At 38.2% G+C, this 13,758-nt stretch overlaps 1 protein-coding gene across 1 annotated transcript in view; it reads right to left on the bottom strand.

The window, feature by feature from the left end:
- Positions 1-13,758, bottom strand: part of Eya4 (EYA transcriptional coactivator and phosphatase 4) — a 253,733-nt gene that overhangs the window by 17,559 nt on the left and 222,416 nt on the right. Inside the window, exon 13 of the mRNA XM_005360934.2 lies at positions 2,372-2,461. Coding sequence (XP_005360991.1) covers positions 2,372-2,461 — 90 coding nt within the window. The remainder of the gene's footprint in view (positions 1-2,371; positions 2,462-13,758) is intronic.

Raw genomic sequence — 13,758 nt, 5'->3', positions numbered from 1 at the left:
ACTTTGTGGAGTTCATTCTGTTCTATCACAGTGAGATCTGATAGGCATGATGGTCCTACTTTTCCCTATGTCATCTTTTTTCTAATACAACATGAAAAAGCTTAAAGTTCATTTACTTCACGTGTTTCTAGTGAACGGAAGTCAAATGAGATAAATGTTATAAAACTGGGACAAAAAGATATACAATTCCTCATTTCTCTTAGAAACTTTGAAAATATTAATCATCTTACATTTTAAGCTAAGATCATCCATATTAAGAACAAGAAAAGTAACAAGTAGTTATTACTGTATTTAAAATGTCAAGTTCCACATAAGTTTGATTGTTTCCTATTAACAGGCATCATCACAAAAGCATCCTGTATCCCAGGGAAAAACAAGCAGTGAGTGGAATTGGCTGAAGTCGGGTTTTACAGGGGTCGTTAGTAGTTCTTAGTATACAAAAACTGAAAACTAGAAGAAGGATACTGAACTTTCATATTGTTTATTAACAAAGAACACTTCTTGGAACAGGTGTTATCAATGCAAACAAGGACAGAGTTGAGAGAACAACTGAGCACTTCTGACCTTGTAGCTTTCAGCACATGATTTTATGGCTCACATGGAATAATTTTTCATCTCCTGTCTCTGATACAGCTAAGTCTTTACCTAAAATCTTATCTAAGTCACTCACTAAAATATGGTTTTCTTTCTTTTATCCCAGTTTCATCAACGCTTGGGGGCAGAAGTCTGTGCTCTTTACTCAAACCTGATTTATAATCAGAGGCCCATTATTGAGCTAACTGGTAACCTTGGACACACAGGAGCATATGACATGTATTTTATATATAAAAGACATATATGACACACATATGACATATATATGAGATATAGTATACATTGCACAATTGAACCTATAGTTTTCCCTCTGAAAAGTAAAGTGATAGTCTTATTTATATAAAAACATTGACAGTTAATGGTAAGTTCAACATAAAATGTCTAGAAACCAGATGAGATGTCATAATAGTCATCATCATCTCTGTTCATAATTTGGCTATAGATAAATACTTTTACCTCATCGTGAAATCACAAAATTAAAAAAATTAGACATGTTATTAAAAAAAGAGAAATCTTTATTTTAGTCCAATTGTATTCATCCATAAGGAACGTTTGTCCAAATTACTTCATTATTTCAGATTCTATTTTCTGCATGTCTGGTATACCAAATTGCTAACACAGAGATTATCATCTTTATCATGGCATATATGTAGCTACTATGAGGCTAGATTTTCTTGTGCTGTTTTATTTTGTTGATTTTTACATTTTTGTCTCTTGTTGGTCAGACAACTGGTGTGGGAAGTCCTTCTGTATATATGTTGCTTTTATTAATGAATAAAGAAGCTGCTTTGGGGTCCACAAGGCAGAATAGAGCAAGATGGAGTGGGGCTGGTGGGGATGAGACTAAACTGAATGCTGGGAGAAAGAAGGTGGAAACAGTGAGAAGCCATGGAACCAGAGGAGAAAGATTCAGGCCACCAGCCAGAACCTTGTAGGTAGGCCACGAGCCTCGTGATAAAATATAAAATAATAGAAATGGGGTAATTTAAGATATAAAAGTGAGCTAGAAATAGGCATAAGCTAAAAGGCCAAGCAGTGTTGTAATTAATATAGTTTCTGAATGATTATTTTGGGCAGCCGGGAAATGCACGAGCAGTCTCACAGACAACTATGTTGGCATTGACATTAGGATTGGAATAGAAGAAAGTACTCAATGCATCAAAGTACCCATAGAAGAAAGTACTCAATGCATCAAAACCCATCAGCTATGCTATGTAAATAGCTCCAGCATTCTTTAATCTAGAAAGGACGTTAATGAGAATGAGAGTTTGTCTAATGATGCTGCAATAGTCAATGTTTCATGCTGGGAAGGAGGATTGGTGAATATTGCTCAGTGAATAACATAAATTGTATTCTGAGTAGTAACCTCGATAGGTTGATGCTAATGCAAAGATGAAATACCAAGAACCAAGGACAGAATGAGAAATTGCCTGACTGAAGCCACGAAGGGGACCATCTACTCTTCTAAGACATTTTATTCTCAGTGTTTGTCTCTAAATATGTATAATTCAAGAGCACAAATTTTCATTCTGTTTATAATACTCTATGAAATTTTTCCACTTGATAAAAAACTTCACAGTTATCATCAGATGAGTATCATGTTTGTAATTTCTTATGGTTTTGGACATAAATGACAGTGTGTGTGTGTGTGTGTGAACTTCACAGTTATCATCAGATGAGTATCATGTTTGTAATTTCTTATGGTTTTGGACATAAATGACAACATTTGAGAGTTTTTGTGTTGGCAATAATTATTTTTAGCTTTTAAAATTCTTACCTCTAAGTCATTAAAAAACAAATGCGTATCAGCAAGATTAAAGATCATTTCCTCCATTCGGAGCCCGAGGGTCACAGCCATTGGGGGATCCTGAAAAATTCATACATAATGAGGTAAAATTTCAACAATCATGATGACTAATAAAACACCTTAGGTATATATCATTGAGAGGGCAAAATATTAGATGACTTTTTAGTGAGGATTGAGACATTGTCCAGAGGTGAAGGAGGAGTTAAGAAACTGGGAAATATACAACAATATGACAATGTCCTAGTGATTGATAATGTAGAGTAGGGCGACTGTAGTTTACAATATTTATTGCAGTCTTCCACGTGGTCAGAATAAAGGGTTTCAAATGTTTTTACCCGTAAGAATGACAAATGTTTGAAATGGAAATACCAATCATCAACTTCATCATTACAGAGCACATACATGTATTGAAATTTATGATATACACCCAAATACAATTATGCTATTTGTAATATTTAAATAATTAGGTATGAGTGTATAAAATGACTTATGAATTACCCACAAACATAAATCTCAAAAGATATATCTGGTAATTCACATAAATTTATATGAGCAAATAGACTAAGAACATATTACAATAGAAATTTATCTACCAAATCAGTATATTCATATTTGAAACATGAAAGCAGCTACTTTAGATGACATTTTTGCATACATGCTATGTATATCTTTCAGAAAATGTATTTGGATGAGTGCTGAAGAGCAGAGAAAACATAATAAACATTTGAAAGGATACTCAATACTATACAGATGAAATAGGTTATATTTAGAATATATACGCATATGCATGCAATAACAACCAGTGAAAAAAGAGGAACTGAATTGAAGAGTGGGGAGAGGTACAGGGAGGATTATAAAGAGGAGAGGAAGGCAGAAAGGGAGCTTAGGGACAGGTGTGTTGAAATGATTGCAGGTGGAAGAAAAGCTAAAGAATTACTACAGGTGTGACTACAGAGATGCAGAAAGTAAAAACGTTGGAAGGGACGATTCCTTTGAGTGGAAGGCTAGCTGGATATTTCAGAGGGAAGACAATGGTTTTGCATAGAGCTGAGAAGTCTAGAAGAACACTATTGGTTTTGGCTGAGAAGTTATTTGGGAAGTCCTCAGAGTATTATTTGGCTTGTGTGGCTGGGCCATGAAGCAGACTGCAGGAATTTGAGAACAGAGAACTGAAATTGGGATTTTAACATTTTAATGAGTGGTATTTTAAGAACTGTATTAAACGTGGAGACATGTGTAGCTAGCTTTACTTCAATTGCAGATAAGAACACTTCATCCTCTTCAGGCCCAGTGACATTCAATTACACCTCTCGTCTACAACATTTGCCAGTAGATACCCCTCCACAGCACCAATCAGCTTTTTCCCTATATCTATGTTCATAGTGTTTTGTGAAGGAAACAATAGAGTATAAACATATTTCAAATATCTCACCCATATTCTGTTGCCTTGGAAACATGTGGAGAATGGGAGGGTCAGTTTAATAACTAGGAATTGAATGCTAATGGAATGTGGAAGCATAAAGAACAAACTTAAGGCTTGATGTAGAAGAAGATGAGGTTAAGGCAGGAATAACGTGTAACCATATGTTATTACTTTCATTTTCTCAGCGGACAATTTTATGGATCTCTTAAAGATTATTGACAAAAGCCTATGTAAATTGCTCATATCCTGGAGCATGTCCTTTGGTGACTTAGACTTGGGTTCTACTCCCACATTGATCTGCTGTCAGTGACACCTTACCTGGATTAATATACACAAATACACCCAAATCAAAAATGTGGAATGATGATTGCATGGCAGTGTTGTATGAGTACACTGATACAGAATATACATATGAGTTCTGGAAGGATCGACCTATCTATAACAGAACTCAACACAAATCAAAGATCAAATTGTTTTGTCTAACAAATACTCATTCAAATGTAAAGAAAATATATGTTGTGTATGCAAAACTTTTAAATTTTATTTTATTTTTAGCTCAGGCTATTTCAGAACTCAGAAGAACCCCTGACTGACTGTGTTTCCCTCCATTATATGACTCTCTTTTGTTGTTGTTCATATCCTTTATTGCTATTGAAAGAACTCTCTGAAGCTTGAATAATTTTTTAACTACACACTTTGTCTTTTTCTGTTAAAAATTGCTCCCTCTAATCCTCTCTTTTGGAAGGAACGGAGTGGGTCTTAATTAGCACAAGGTTATAGAAGACGTCTAAATATTCTGCTAAGTCATGGACCCGTGAACAAAAAGTCTACAGAAATATCAGGAAAATCAAATGTAATTACAGCATGAAAACATATAATTCCATTAGTGACGCTCCCTGCTTTTGAGGAATGTCCATGATGCAAGACAGTAGAAGGGAGCCTCACGGAGCTCTGATGATTTCTGCCCTAAAGATATCCATTTCAGATGGGGGTACAAAAAACATCTTGCTTCTTAAAGCTTTTCTGTCGGAGGCTAGCTTAGTGAAACTTTTATCCCAACTGGTATCTGTTTCCCTTTTTAAGTTTTCAATAAAATTATTGGCTATCTCATGTTCATTCCTTACATTCTTTGCATTTACAAATCTGATTGAAGGGAAGAAGGGAGAAAACCTAGTGGCCCCGTGATTGTTACTTTGATTGATAACATGCTTCCAAACTGCATCCTACTCTGTGCTATCCAACAGGGATAGAAAAATCCACAAAGAGTGCATTCTCTGTGTGTCCGATAAGCATACATGAAAATACATTTTTAAAATAAATGGCTTTTCTGGTAATGAGGCTCAGCGTGTGGTGATGAACACTGTCTGTGAGCACACCACTGGAGTCAACCCCATGACACTCCGAGGGCTAAGCACTTGTTTTGCAAGCTGTGGTGTCTGTACATCACATACACTACTACAGCCAGCATGCAATAAGCATTCTGGCAAAAATTTCATTTCTTAACTTGAAAAGTTTAGATTTGGCTTTGGTCAGAGTGCGAGCTGGTTAAATTTGACTAAGGTTTCCAGAGAGCAAGCCCATTGAAAGAGAGGTGTTTGGTCATCTATGCCACAAGACAAGGAAAACGAAGTTAAAAGGTGGAGATCTTGCTGCCCAGAGGCTGTTGGGGGAAAGCTTCCATGCAAATATAGAATTTTATCCACCTCTTCCAGGTAAGTAAAGTCCCGGAAACAGCTAATTTTAAGGAAGCAGATTAGAGCGTCACATTCTTCCAGTTGAAGGATTTACAGATCTCAGATTAGAAAAGTGTGTCTGGTGGGTAAAACCTTCCCAGAGTTTGGTCATCGTGGGCACCCGTGGCTGGGAAGAAGACACCAAGGGCTGCAGTTCCACCACTTTGTCAAGCATTTGAGAGTGAGACATGCTTCTGGAGAGAAACCATGATTTATACTAAAATGCCTACTCCTTTTCATAGATGTTTACAGATGAATCTGGGTTTGCTGCATTTTTTCCATGTAGCTGTGGTGAGTGTTGAATTCAGAATTGAAAATGAAGTGATAGCAAAAACTTGGACAGAGTGAAAAGGTGGGAAAATAAAGGCACAGTTGGGGTTGTACGATTGTTCTGATACATATTACACATATAAAAGAGTTCTGAAAGATTAAGCGTCTGTCTCCAACAGAGTTCAACACGGGGCAAATGGAACTTCTGCCAATTTATCCCATATACTGCTCTATCAAAACATTGAAATGATTCCCAAGACACTTAGTTGGAAAGAGTAAAAGGGAAGGAGAGAGAGAGAGAGAGAGAGAGAGAGAGAGAGAGAGAGAGAGAGAGAGAGAGAGAGAGAGAGAGAGAGAGAGAGAGGAAGGAAAAGAAGATGAAAATAAATAGTACTTCGCCTTGAAATGTGCGCCTCTAAGCCAGATGTTGCTAGTGTATATACCCAAGTTAGGATCAAGTAGAGCACTTCTCTAAATCAAAATACTAATGCCTATTAGCTATGTTAGCACAGAACATAAATTGGAGCCAGACTGTCTGTCTGTGGGTGTCTGCCCTGCATTGGGCCATCAGCTGCAATTCCTCCTCTAGGGAAACACTGTAAAAATATCTCAGGAGAGGCAGCAATTATGTATTTTTAAAGAAATGGAGGACTATTTTTCTTTTAAGATCCTGGGATCTTAGACCAGTTATTCCTTTGGGACCTAAAGCACATTTGTAGAATTTTACACAAGGGACAGAAGATACCTGAGGACAATGAAAAGGAAGATAAGCTAGCTCCATGAGTCAAGGTAGGACTTGTTTCTGGGATCCCTAGATGCAACGGTTCTTGTAATTAGACATAAGATAGGAAATAAAATCCAGTCATGAACCAGAGAGAAAACTCTGTATTTGACTTATTTGTCTGAGAAGTAGGTAGTAAACTTCAGAGTTCCTAAAGGAAAGCCTGGGTCTGTGGGTCTGCTCGAGCACTTGCCTAGTATCTATGAAGTCTTTGGTTCAATTTTCAGTATTGCCAAAAAGGAAAGAGAAGGAAGAGGAAAGGAAGAGAAAGAGGAGGAGGAGGAGGAGGAAGGAGGAAGGAAGAAGAGGAAGAGGAAGAGGAAGAGGAAGAGGAAGAGGAAGAAGAAGAAGAAGAAGAAGAAGAAGAAGAAGAAGAAGAAGAAAAAGAAAAAGAAGATGGTCTTTAGGAACATTAGAAATATTAGAGCATGTCTTTAGCAACATTCCCTTATTGATCATATGTTCAGATTGATCACATTGTCATATGGCTTTGAGTGCCTACTACTTGCTCAAATTCTGACAAGGGAGAAGTAAAACAAAATCAACAAAATAAAAGGAGGGAAAGATGACTCAGTTGATAAAGTGATTTCTATGGAAGCATGAGGACCTGAGTTCAGATCCCCAGCATCCACAGGAAAATCTGGGCTTGCAGTTATAACTTCATTGCTAGGGAGGTAAAACCAAAAGATTCCTGGAGCTCAGTAGTTGAATCAATGAGCTCCAGGTTCCAGGAGAGACTCTGAAATGGGGAAAAGGGTGTATGTGCTTTAATTTGGGAGAAGGCAGGGACATCAATATAGAAGGAAAGGGAGGAAGGAAGGAGAGATAAATCACACTAAGAATGTCTGGAAAAGCTATAGGGAACCATATTATATTTAACTAAAATTACATATAATGTATAGGATATGCATAAAAGTTTAGTTTAAATTAAGTTGTATCATTTGAGGTGATAGTGTTTTCTCCAAGAGTCAAAGACTGCCTAATAAAAATCCTGATACTAGGCATGAGAAGCCTCCTTTTAAGTTGTTGGTCAACAGAGTTCAAAGGCTCGTAAGACAATACAGAGTATTGCTATTGCCCTTAATTGTCTCCAAAGGTTGAAGGAAAGTCTGATTACAGATGGCACCACATACATCAAACATGGGACTCTGAGGAATGGAGCTGAGTCAAACCTAAAAGTCTCCACAGTGAGGACTAATCTTCATATTACTGGAGGTAACCATGCAAGCACCAAAGGAGGAAAGTCATTGGTAATCCTACCCAGCTGTGATGCCTATGAACTACAAGGTAATAATGATAGCAAGATTTTGCTGAAGATACAATAGAGGCATTTAAGTCTTGGCTGTAACCAAGGCCGTGCAACAGGACAGAAATCATGCCTAGTCCTGATATCCTAGCCAACTTCCAGAAGATAGTAAAGTCATAGAGCTTTTATTTTTTGGTGTGTGTTGGGGGGTTGAGATAGCGTTTTTCTGTATAGCTTTGGAGCCCGTTCTGGAACTCACTCTGTAGAAAAAGTTGTCCTTGAACTCACAGAAATTCATTCACCTGCCTCTGCTTCCTGAGTGCTGAGATTAAAGGTCTGTGCCACCAGCACCTGGCTAAGGTCATAGATCTTAGAGGAGTACCTACTAGTACACAACCCTCATCAAAGAAGCTTCCTTTTGTATCAGACCATTATAGAAAGCCCTAACTAGTCAAACGTAAAGACTGTAAGGGTGTTTAGCTGTAATTGATACATCCAAAACACAACTCCTGCATCAGAGGCCCAGGGAACATCACAGAAGATGGGGGAGAGAACCGTTGTAAGAGTCAGAGGACCAGAATGTCTACTGTGACATTTGTCGTCTGTATACGACTGGGAAGCTAAACTCATGCAATTTCAGCTATACAGTTGTCTAAAAAAAACCTGAATAATAAAAGCATCAGTTGATTTATGATTGTGGTTAGGGGAAAGCTCACAGGGCCCCCCACCTCTTTTTGAAGGAGTACAGGAAATTAATGACTCCTAATAGAAGGGGAATTATTCTTCTCCAGGAATGGGGCCCTAAGTGATCAGTACCAAGTGGTCAGTTCCAAGTACATATACATACAAGTAAGACCAAACAGACTCAGCTGATTGTGCTTATAAATTTATACACACATATATGCACACACACACACACATATATATAAATGTTGCAATAGTAATTAAAAAAGAAATCATGAATTTGAGAGGGAATGTGGATCACAGGAGGTGGTGAGTGGAAGGAAAACCATGTAACTACTGTATACACATATGAAAATTTAAAAAAGTGTCAGACACAACACTTTGAAAAGGAGGTGGTAGGTACATTGCCTCCCAATATCCCATCACAGACATTGACACATGTCACTGACCTGGATTCAACTTCACTCCATGTGTGTGCATTCTATTTGTGTTTTACCACACACATGGATACATGAACATTCTATGAGCAACCATAAAATGTACTACCCATTTTATTTGGCCTTGAACTCATAGGAATCCTTATGAGTACTTGGAATAAAGTATACACTACTACACGTGACCCATATTGTCTATTTTTTGACACTTGGAAATTTAGTTCTATTTTCATTTACTTAATGTGTTTCAAAACCTGACTCTAGTCATCCTGGCTATAAATAATGCTGAGTTCTTGTCACTCAATTGAGTGTCTCATACTGAAGGGTGAAGTTAACAGATACAAATGTTTCCTGGAAAGCATTCATTTGCCCAAATTTTAAATTACCTTTGAACCACATACAAAACAAACTTCCCAAGGTCACATGATCTTGAGAAGCAGAAATAAAATTTGAACTCAGGTCTATATTCCTCCCCAAAGCCAAACTTTAACTCTTATGTCCAGAAAGGAGGTAATGGCATCATGTTAAGTGTCCTGATTGTTACTTCAGATGCACAATTCTAATTGTTTAGCAATGCCTGTTACTTCCTATTAAATCATGCAAGTCTACTTTCTTCATATAAAAAATCAGCCAGTGCTTCTTTCAAAGTCTTGGTTCTATGTGAGTACGTAGATTATTAAATCCAAGCGCAATTGGATGGTTTAATTTGATGTGCTCTGCTCTTCCACAGACATTGCTTCATAAAGGCAAGCCTCCTTGGGAGCTTGAATTATGATCATACATCTTAATGTAATATCCACCTTTCCTTGATTTTCCCCCTCTGGCTTGGGCTATTTATTTCACTGGCCTTTTTACTGCATAATGGCTTTGGATAGCCATGGCTTCCAAACACAAAAGTCAATAATGCTCTAACATAAATTGAATCCCTGTAGCAAAATTATTAATATTTATTCCCTCACCTACTAGGGAGTTATTGTTATTTAGGTAAAATAATACATCCAATAGCTCAGAGCGTCAGAACAGTCTCCATAACTCCCAGGTGGTGGATGATGCCTGGGTGCCATCCTGTCAAGTCCGTGAACTTCTATTTTAGATTTTTGCAGTGATGAAACTGTGTGTGCCAAATGGTGCTCGGCCACAGAACCCATCACCAGCCTTCCGGCAGCAGAGCCTTCACTTGCCACTCTCAGAAAGATCCAGAAATAGTTCTGCTCGGGAAGAAGGAGTGTTGACAGTTGAGCAGAGTCAAAAAGTGACAACATGTGAGGAAGAACTCTGAAAATTTTGTATTATTTGCAAGTGGATACAGAATTTTCTACAAGTGTTCCTAAGAGAATAAATAAAATTAGTTCCATGAGAGCACTTATGAGATAATGGCATTCCTAGAACATGGGAGACTTGAATTTTATTTGCTAAGGTACTGTGCGACAGCACCAAACTGAAGGAGGATAGAGACTTAAGACCAGGTCAGAAAGACAACTTCTGGCTAGTTTTGCCACCTGTAAAATATGTTGTACAGCATCAAATGTGCAGAACAGAGGTGAGAGCTAAGTGGGCAATGCACGGAAGAGAATGTACTTATGGAATGGAAACACAGTGTCAGAGGTCAAAGACAACACCTGCTAAAAGTTCCGGGTCTGGGAGAAAGATAGAGGCAGGCAGGTTGATAGGTATGATAATGCCAGGGTTTGGTTTAGGCACAGTTCAGGTACACATGTTTACTACTTCAGGTTCAATGTATTTTATGCCATGCAGCACCGTGATGCCCTAAGCATCATGAGAGCAAATCTTGACCCTCTGCAACTCTGAAAGCATCCGTTTCCAGTTACTTATCATTTGGGGGAAAGAGTGTGCTTTGCTACTTAAATGTATTTGACTTGATAAATAGAGTCTTCTGTTCATAGCTAAGTGCCATTGATATATTTACATGACCTCATTTAAACCATCTAATAACTCCAGTGAGGAAGACAATCACCTTAAGTTCTTTTTAAGTTTTAAGTTCAAAACCACTTATTTATTTTGAGACAGGATCTTGCTATGTATCTCAGGCTGGCCTGGGACCCACTAAGTCCAGACTGGCCTTGAGGAACCTACTGTATAGTCCAGGCTGGCCTCGAAGTTACACTCTTCCTACCTCAGTCTTTTGGGTATTAAGATTACCAGTGCATACCACCATGCCACTATAATCACCTTCTGATAAAGAAGTTGCCTTGGAGGTTAAACGATTTGTCATGCTTATCCAGGTCCAGGGCATGTGGTCTAGCTCAACTGATGACTCATTGAAAGATGTATTCAGAGCAAGTCTCACCCTCTGTAAGCTCATCTTGGGTGACCAAGAGTACCAGAAGAGGGCCCTTGCTTTGTGGGGATCATGAGAAATCTCTCATCCCTCACCACTTCCCTCCAGCTGGAGTAGCCCTATTATGTATTTTGTATAATGACACTCTGAGGGATAGATGTACCATATGCAAAAAGAATAAACTCCACTTCAAACCTGGAAAATCATCAATTACATCAAGTTGGGCATTAGAAACTTGCCAGTGCCTCTTGAGAGATTTGTCAGTGATGGACCCCTGTGGAAAATGCCCTGAGATCTTGGATTCAGTGTTGCTCTTGGAGTCAGTCAATTTGTGAGTCAACTGAGGAAAGTCAGTTGAACTTCCCTGCTGTTCTATGGCATTTTTGTTTGAAGGAGGAGAGGTGTTTGTTTGGCTCATGGTTTCAAAAGTTTCAGTCCATAATCACTTGACCTCATGCACTGGACAAGAGAGTAGTGGCACTGTATTTTGATGGGACAGTTCTTATCACTGAGGATAGGAGACACCCAAGAGGCTTGGTATGAGCTCCAAAGGTATTCTCCTATTGACAAAGTTCTGCTTGTTATGCCCTTCTGCCTAAAGGTTCTATAACCTCTCAGAATGGAGCTAGTGTCTGGGGGAACAAGAATTCAGGACGTGAGCTCATGGGGATCACTGGCGTGAGCCACATCATAACAACATTGGTTGGTGTTTCTGTTGCTGTAGCAGAGTATCTGAGATGGGGTAACTGAGAAAGAAAAGCAGATTTTAGCTGAAGGTTGTGGGAGTCTGGATGTCCAAGGCCTGGTGATGGTGTTAGCATTAATACGTTCCAGTGAGGTGCTATGTGGTTTCAACTAATGACAGAAAATAGAAGTGCAAATAAAAGGTGGACAAGGATCCATGGCCCTAAGAACTCGCTGGGTAGGGGCAGGACTCATGAGGCTATGATCACTTTATTCAGGCATCTCATTTGGTGGGAGAAACGACAAACAATAGATTTCATAGCCCACTAGTCACAGAATTTTGATTTTGCATTCCAGATTTATCACAATAATTTAGTTATAAATTGTGATCATGTTTTAATTACAATCTCATCTAGATATGTTATGAACTGAATGTTTGTGCCCCCTTAAAATTTATATGTTGAGGGCTGGAGAGATGGCTCAGTGGTTAAGAGCACTGACTGCTCTTCCAGAGGTCCTGAGTTCAATTCCCAGCAACCACATGGTGGCTCAAAACCACCTATAACGAGATCTGGTGCCCTCTTCTGGCCTACAGGCAGGATACTGTATAAATAAATAAATAAACCTTAAAAAAATTTATATGTTGAATTCCTAACCTCCAATATGGGAGCATGAAAGAAAAAAATTTGGTTACAAGAATGGCACACTCCAACAAAGACTTGTTGTCTTCCTCTGTGTTCCCCAAAGTTTGGGACAGCAAGAAGGTCACCCTGACCAGAATTAAACCTTATACTCTGAACTTTGAGAAAAACTCTATTGAACTTGGAGAAAGAAATTAAAATCAGCCAGTCTGAGGTGCTGTGTTACAGCAACCTGAGCTCACCCATATACTTATAAAACATATCGAGGAGCGTGAAAAAGGAAATAAAAGTCAATAAATATGAGAGGCAAATGTGTGTGCATATTTGTTTTACTATTCCACATGTTCTTTCCTTATCCCAGCAGACATATCTATGTACATATCCTGCTTTGGAGCCAACTCTTTTATGTATTATGGAAATAATCCCTGAAAGTATAGTTGAAGACAACTATGCCAAATGATTATAGTGATAAAAAGGGACTAAGATATTTTCTGGTAAATAGTTGTTAAAAAAAAATAACTACCTTTTGTATCTACTAAGAAAAGAAAAACAAAGGACAATATAGATTACCCAAGTTAAAATATACAAAGATACACTTGATACTAGAAAGACGGCTCAGTGGTTAAGGGCACTTCCTGCTCTTTCAGAGGACCTGGGTTCAGTTCCCAACACTGATATTACTCCTCTAATTCTAGCTTCAGAGTCTGACACCTTCTTCTGGCTTTCATGGTCACATGAATGCATGTACACATGAACATACAAATACACACATATAAATAAAAAATGAGATAAAAGACACACTTGAATGCAGTCCATCATATATTTTCTAGAAGATAAAAATATAACAGTTGCTAAAATTATCATGTTGATAGGATATAAGGATCCACTAACTAATTGTCATGCTGTAAAGGTATGGCAAGGCATTTCTGTAGGTGTGACTGTAATAAGTAAAAGAACCAAAGCTAAACACATTTTAATACAGGAGTGGAAATTCGGCCAACATTTTCTTGCCTGAATCTGCGGAGGTCAAATTGTACTGACATAGTAAAGCAAGTAAAGATGTAAGCATCCATGTTTCCATCAGAACAGCCTCTTGTGGATATGTCAGTCCAGAGGACAGAACTCACATAGGCATGATGGTGTTTTAAGAAATTCATTACGA

The sequence above is a fragment of the Microtus ochrogaster genome, linkage group LG4 (genome assembly GCF_000317375.1).
Source record: "Microtus ochrogaster isolate Prairie Vole_2 linkage group LG4, MicOch1.0, whole genome shotgun sequence".
Lineage (NCBI taxonomy): Eukaryota > Metazoa > Chordata > Mammalia > Rodentia > Cricetidae > Microtus > Microtus ochrogaster.
Note: the sequence above shows the minus strand (reverse complement) of the source record. Positions and strands in the feature narration are given on the sequence as shown.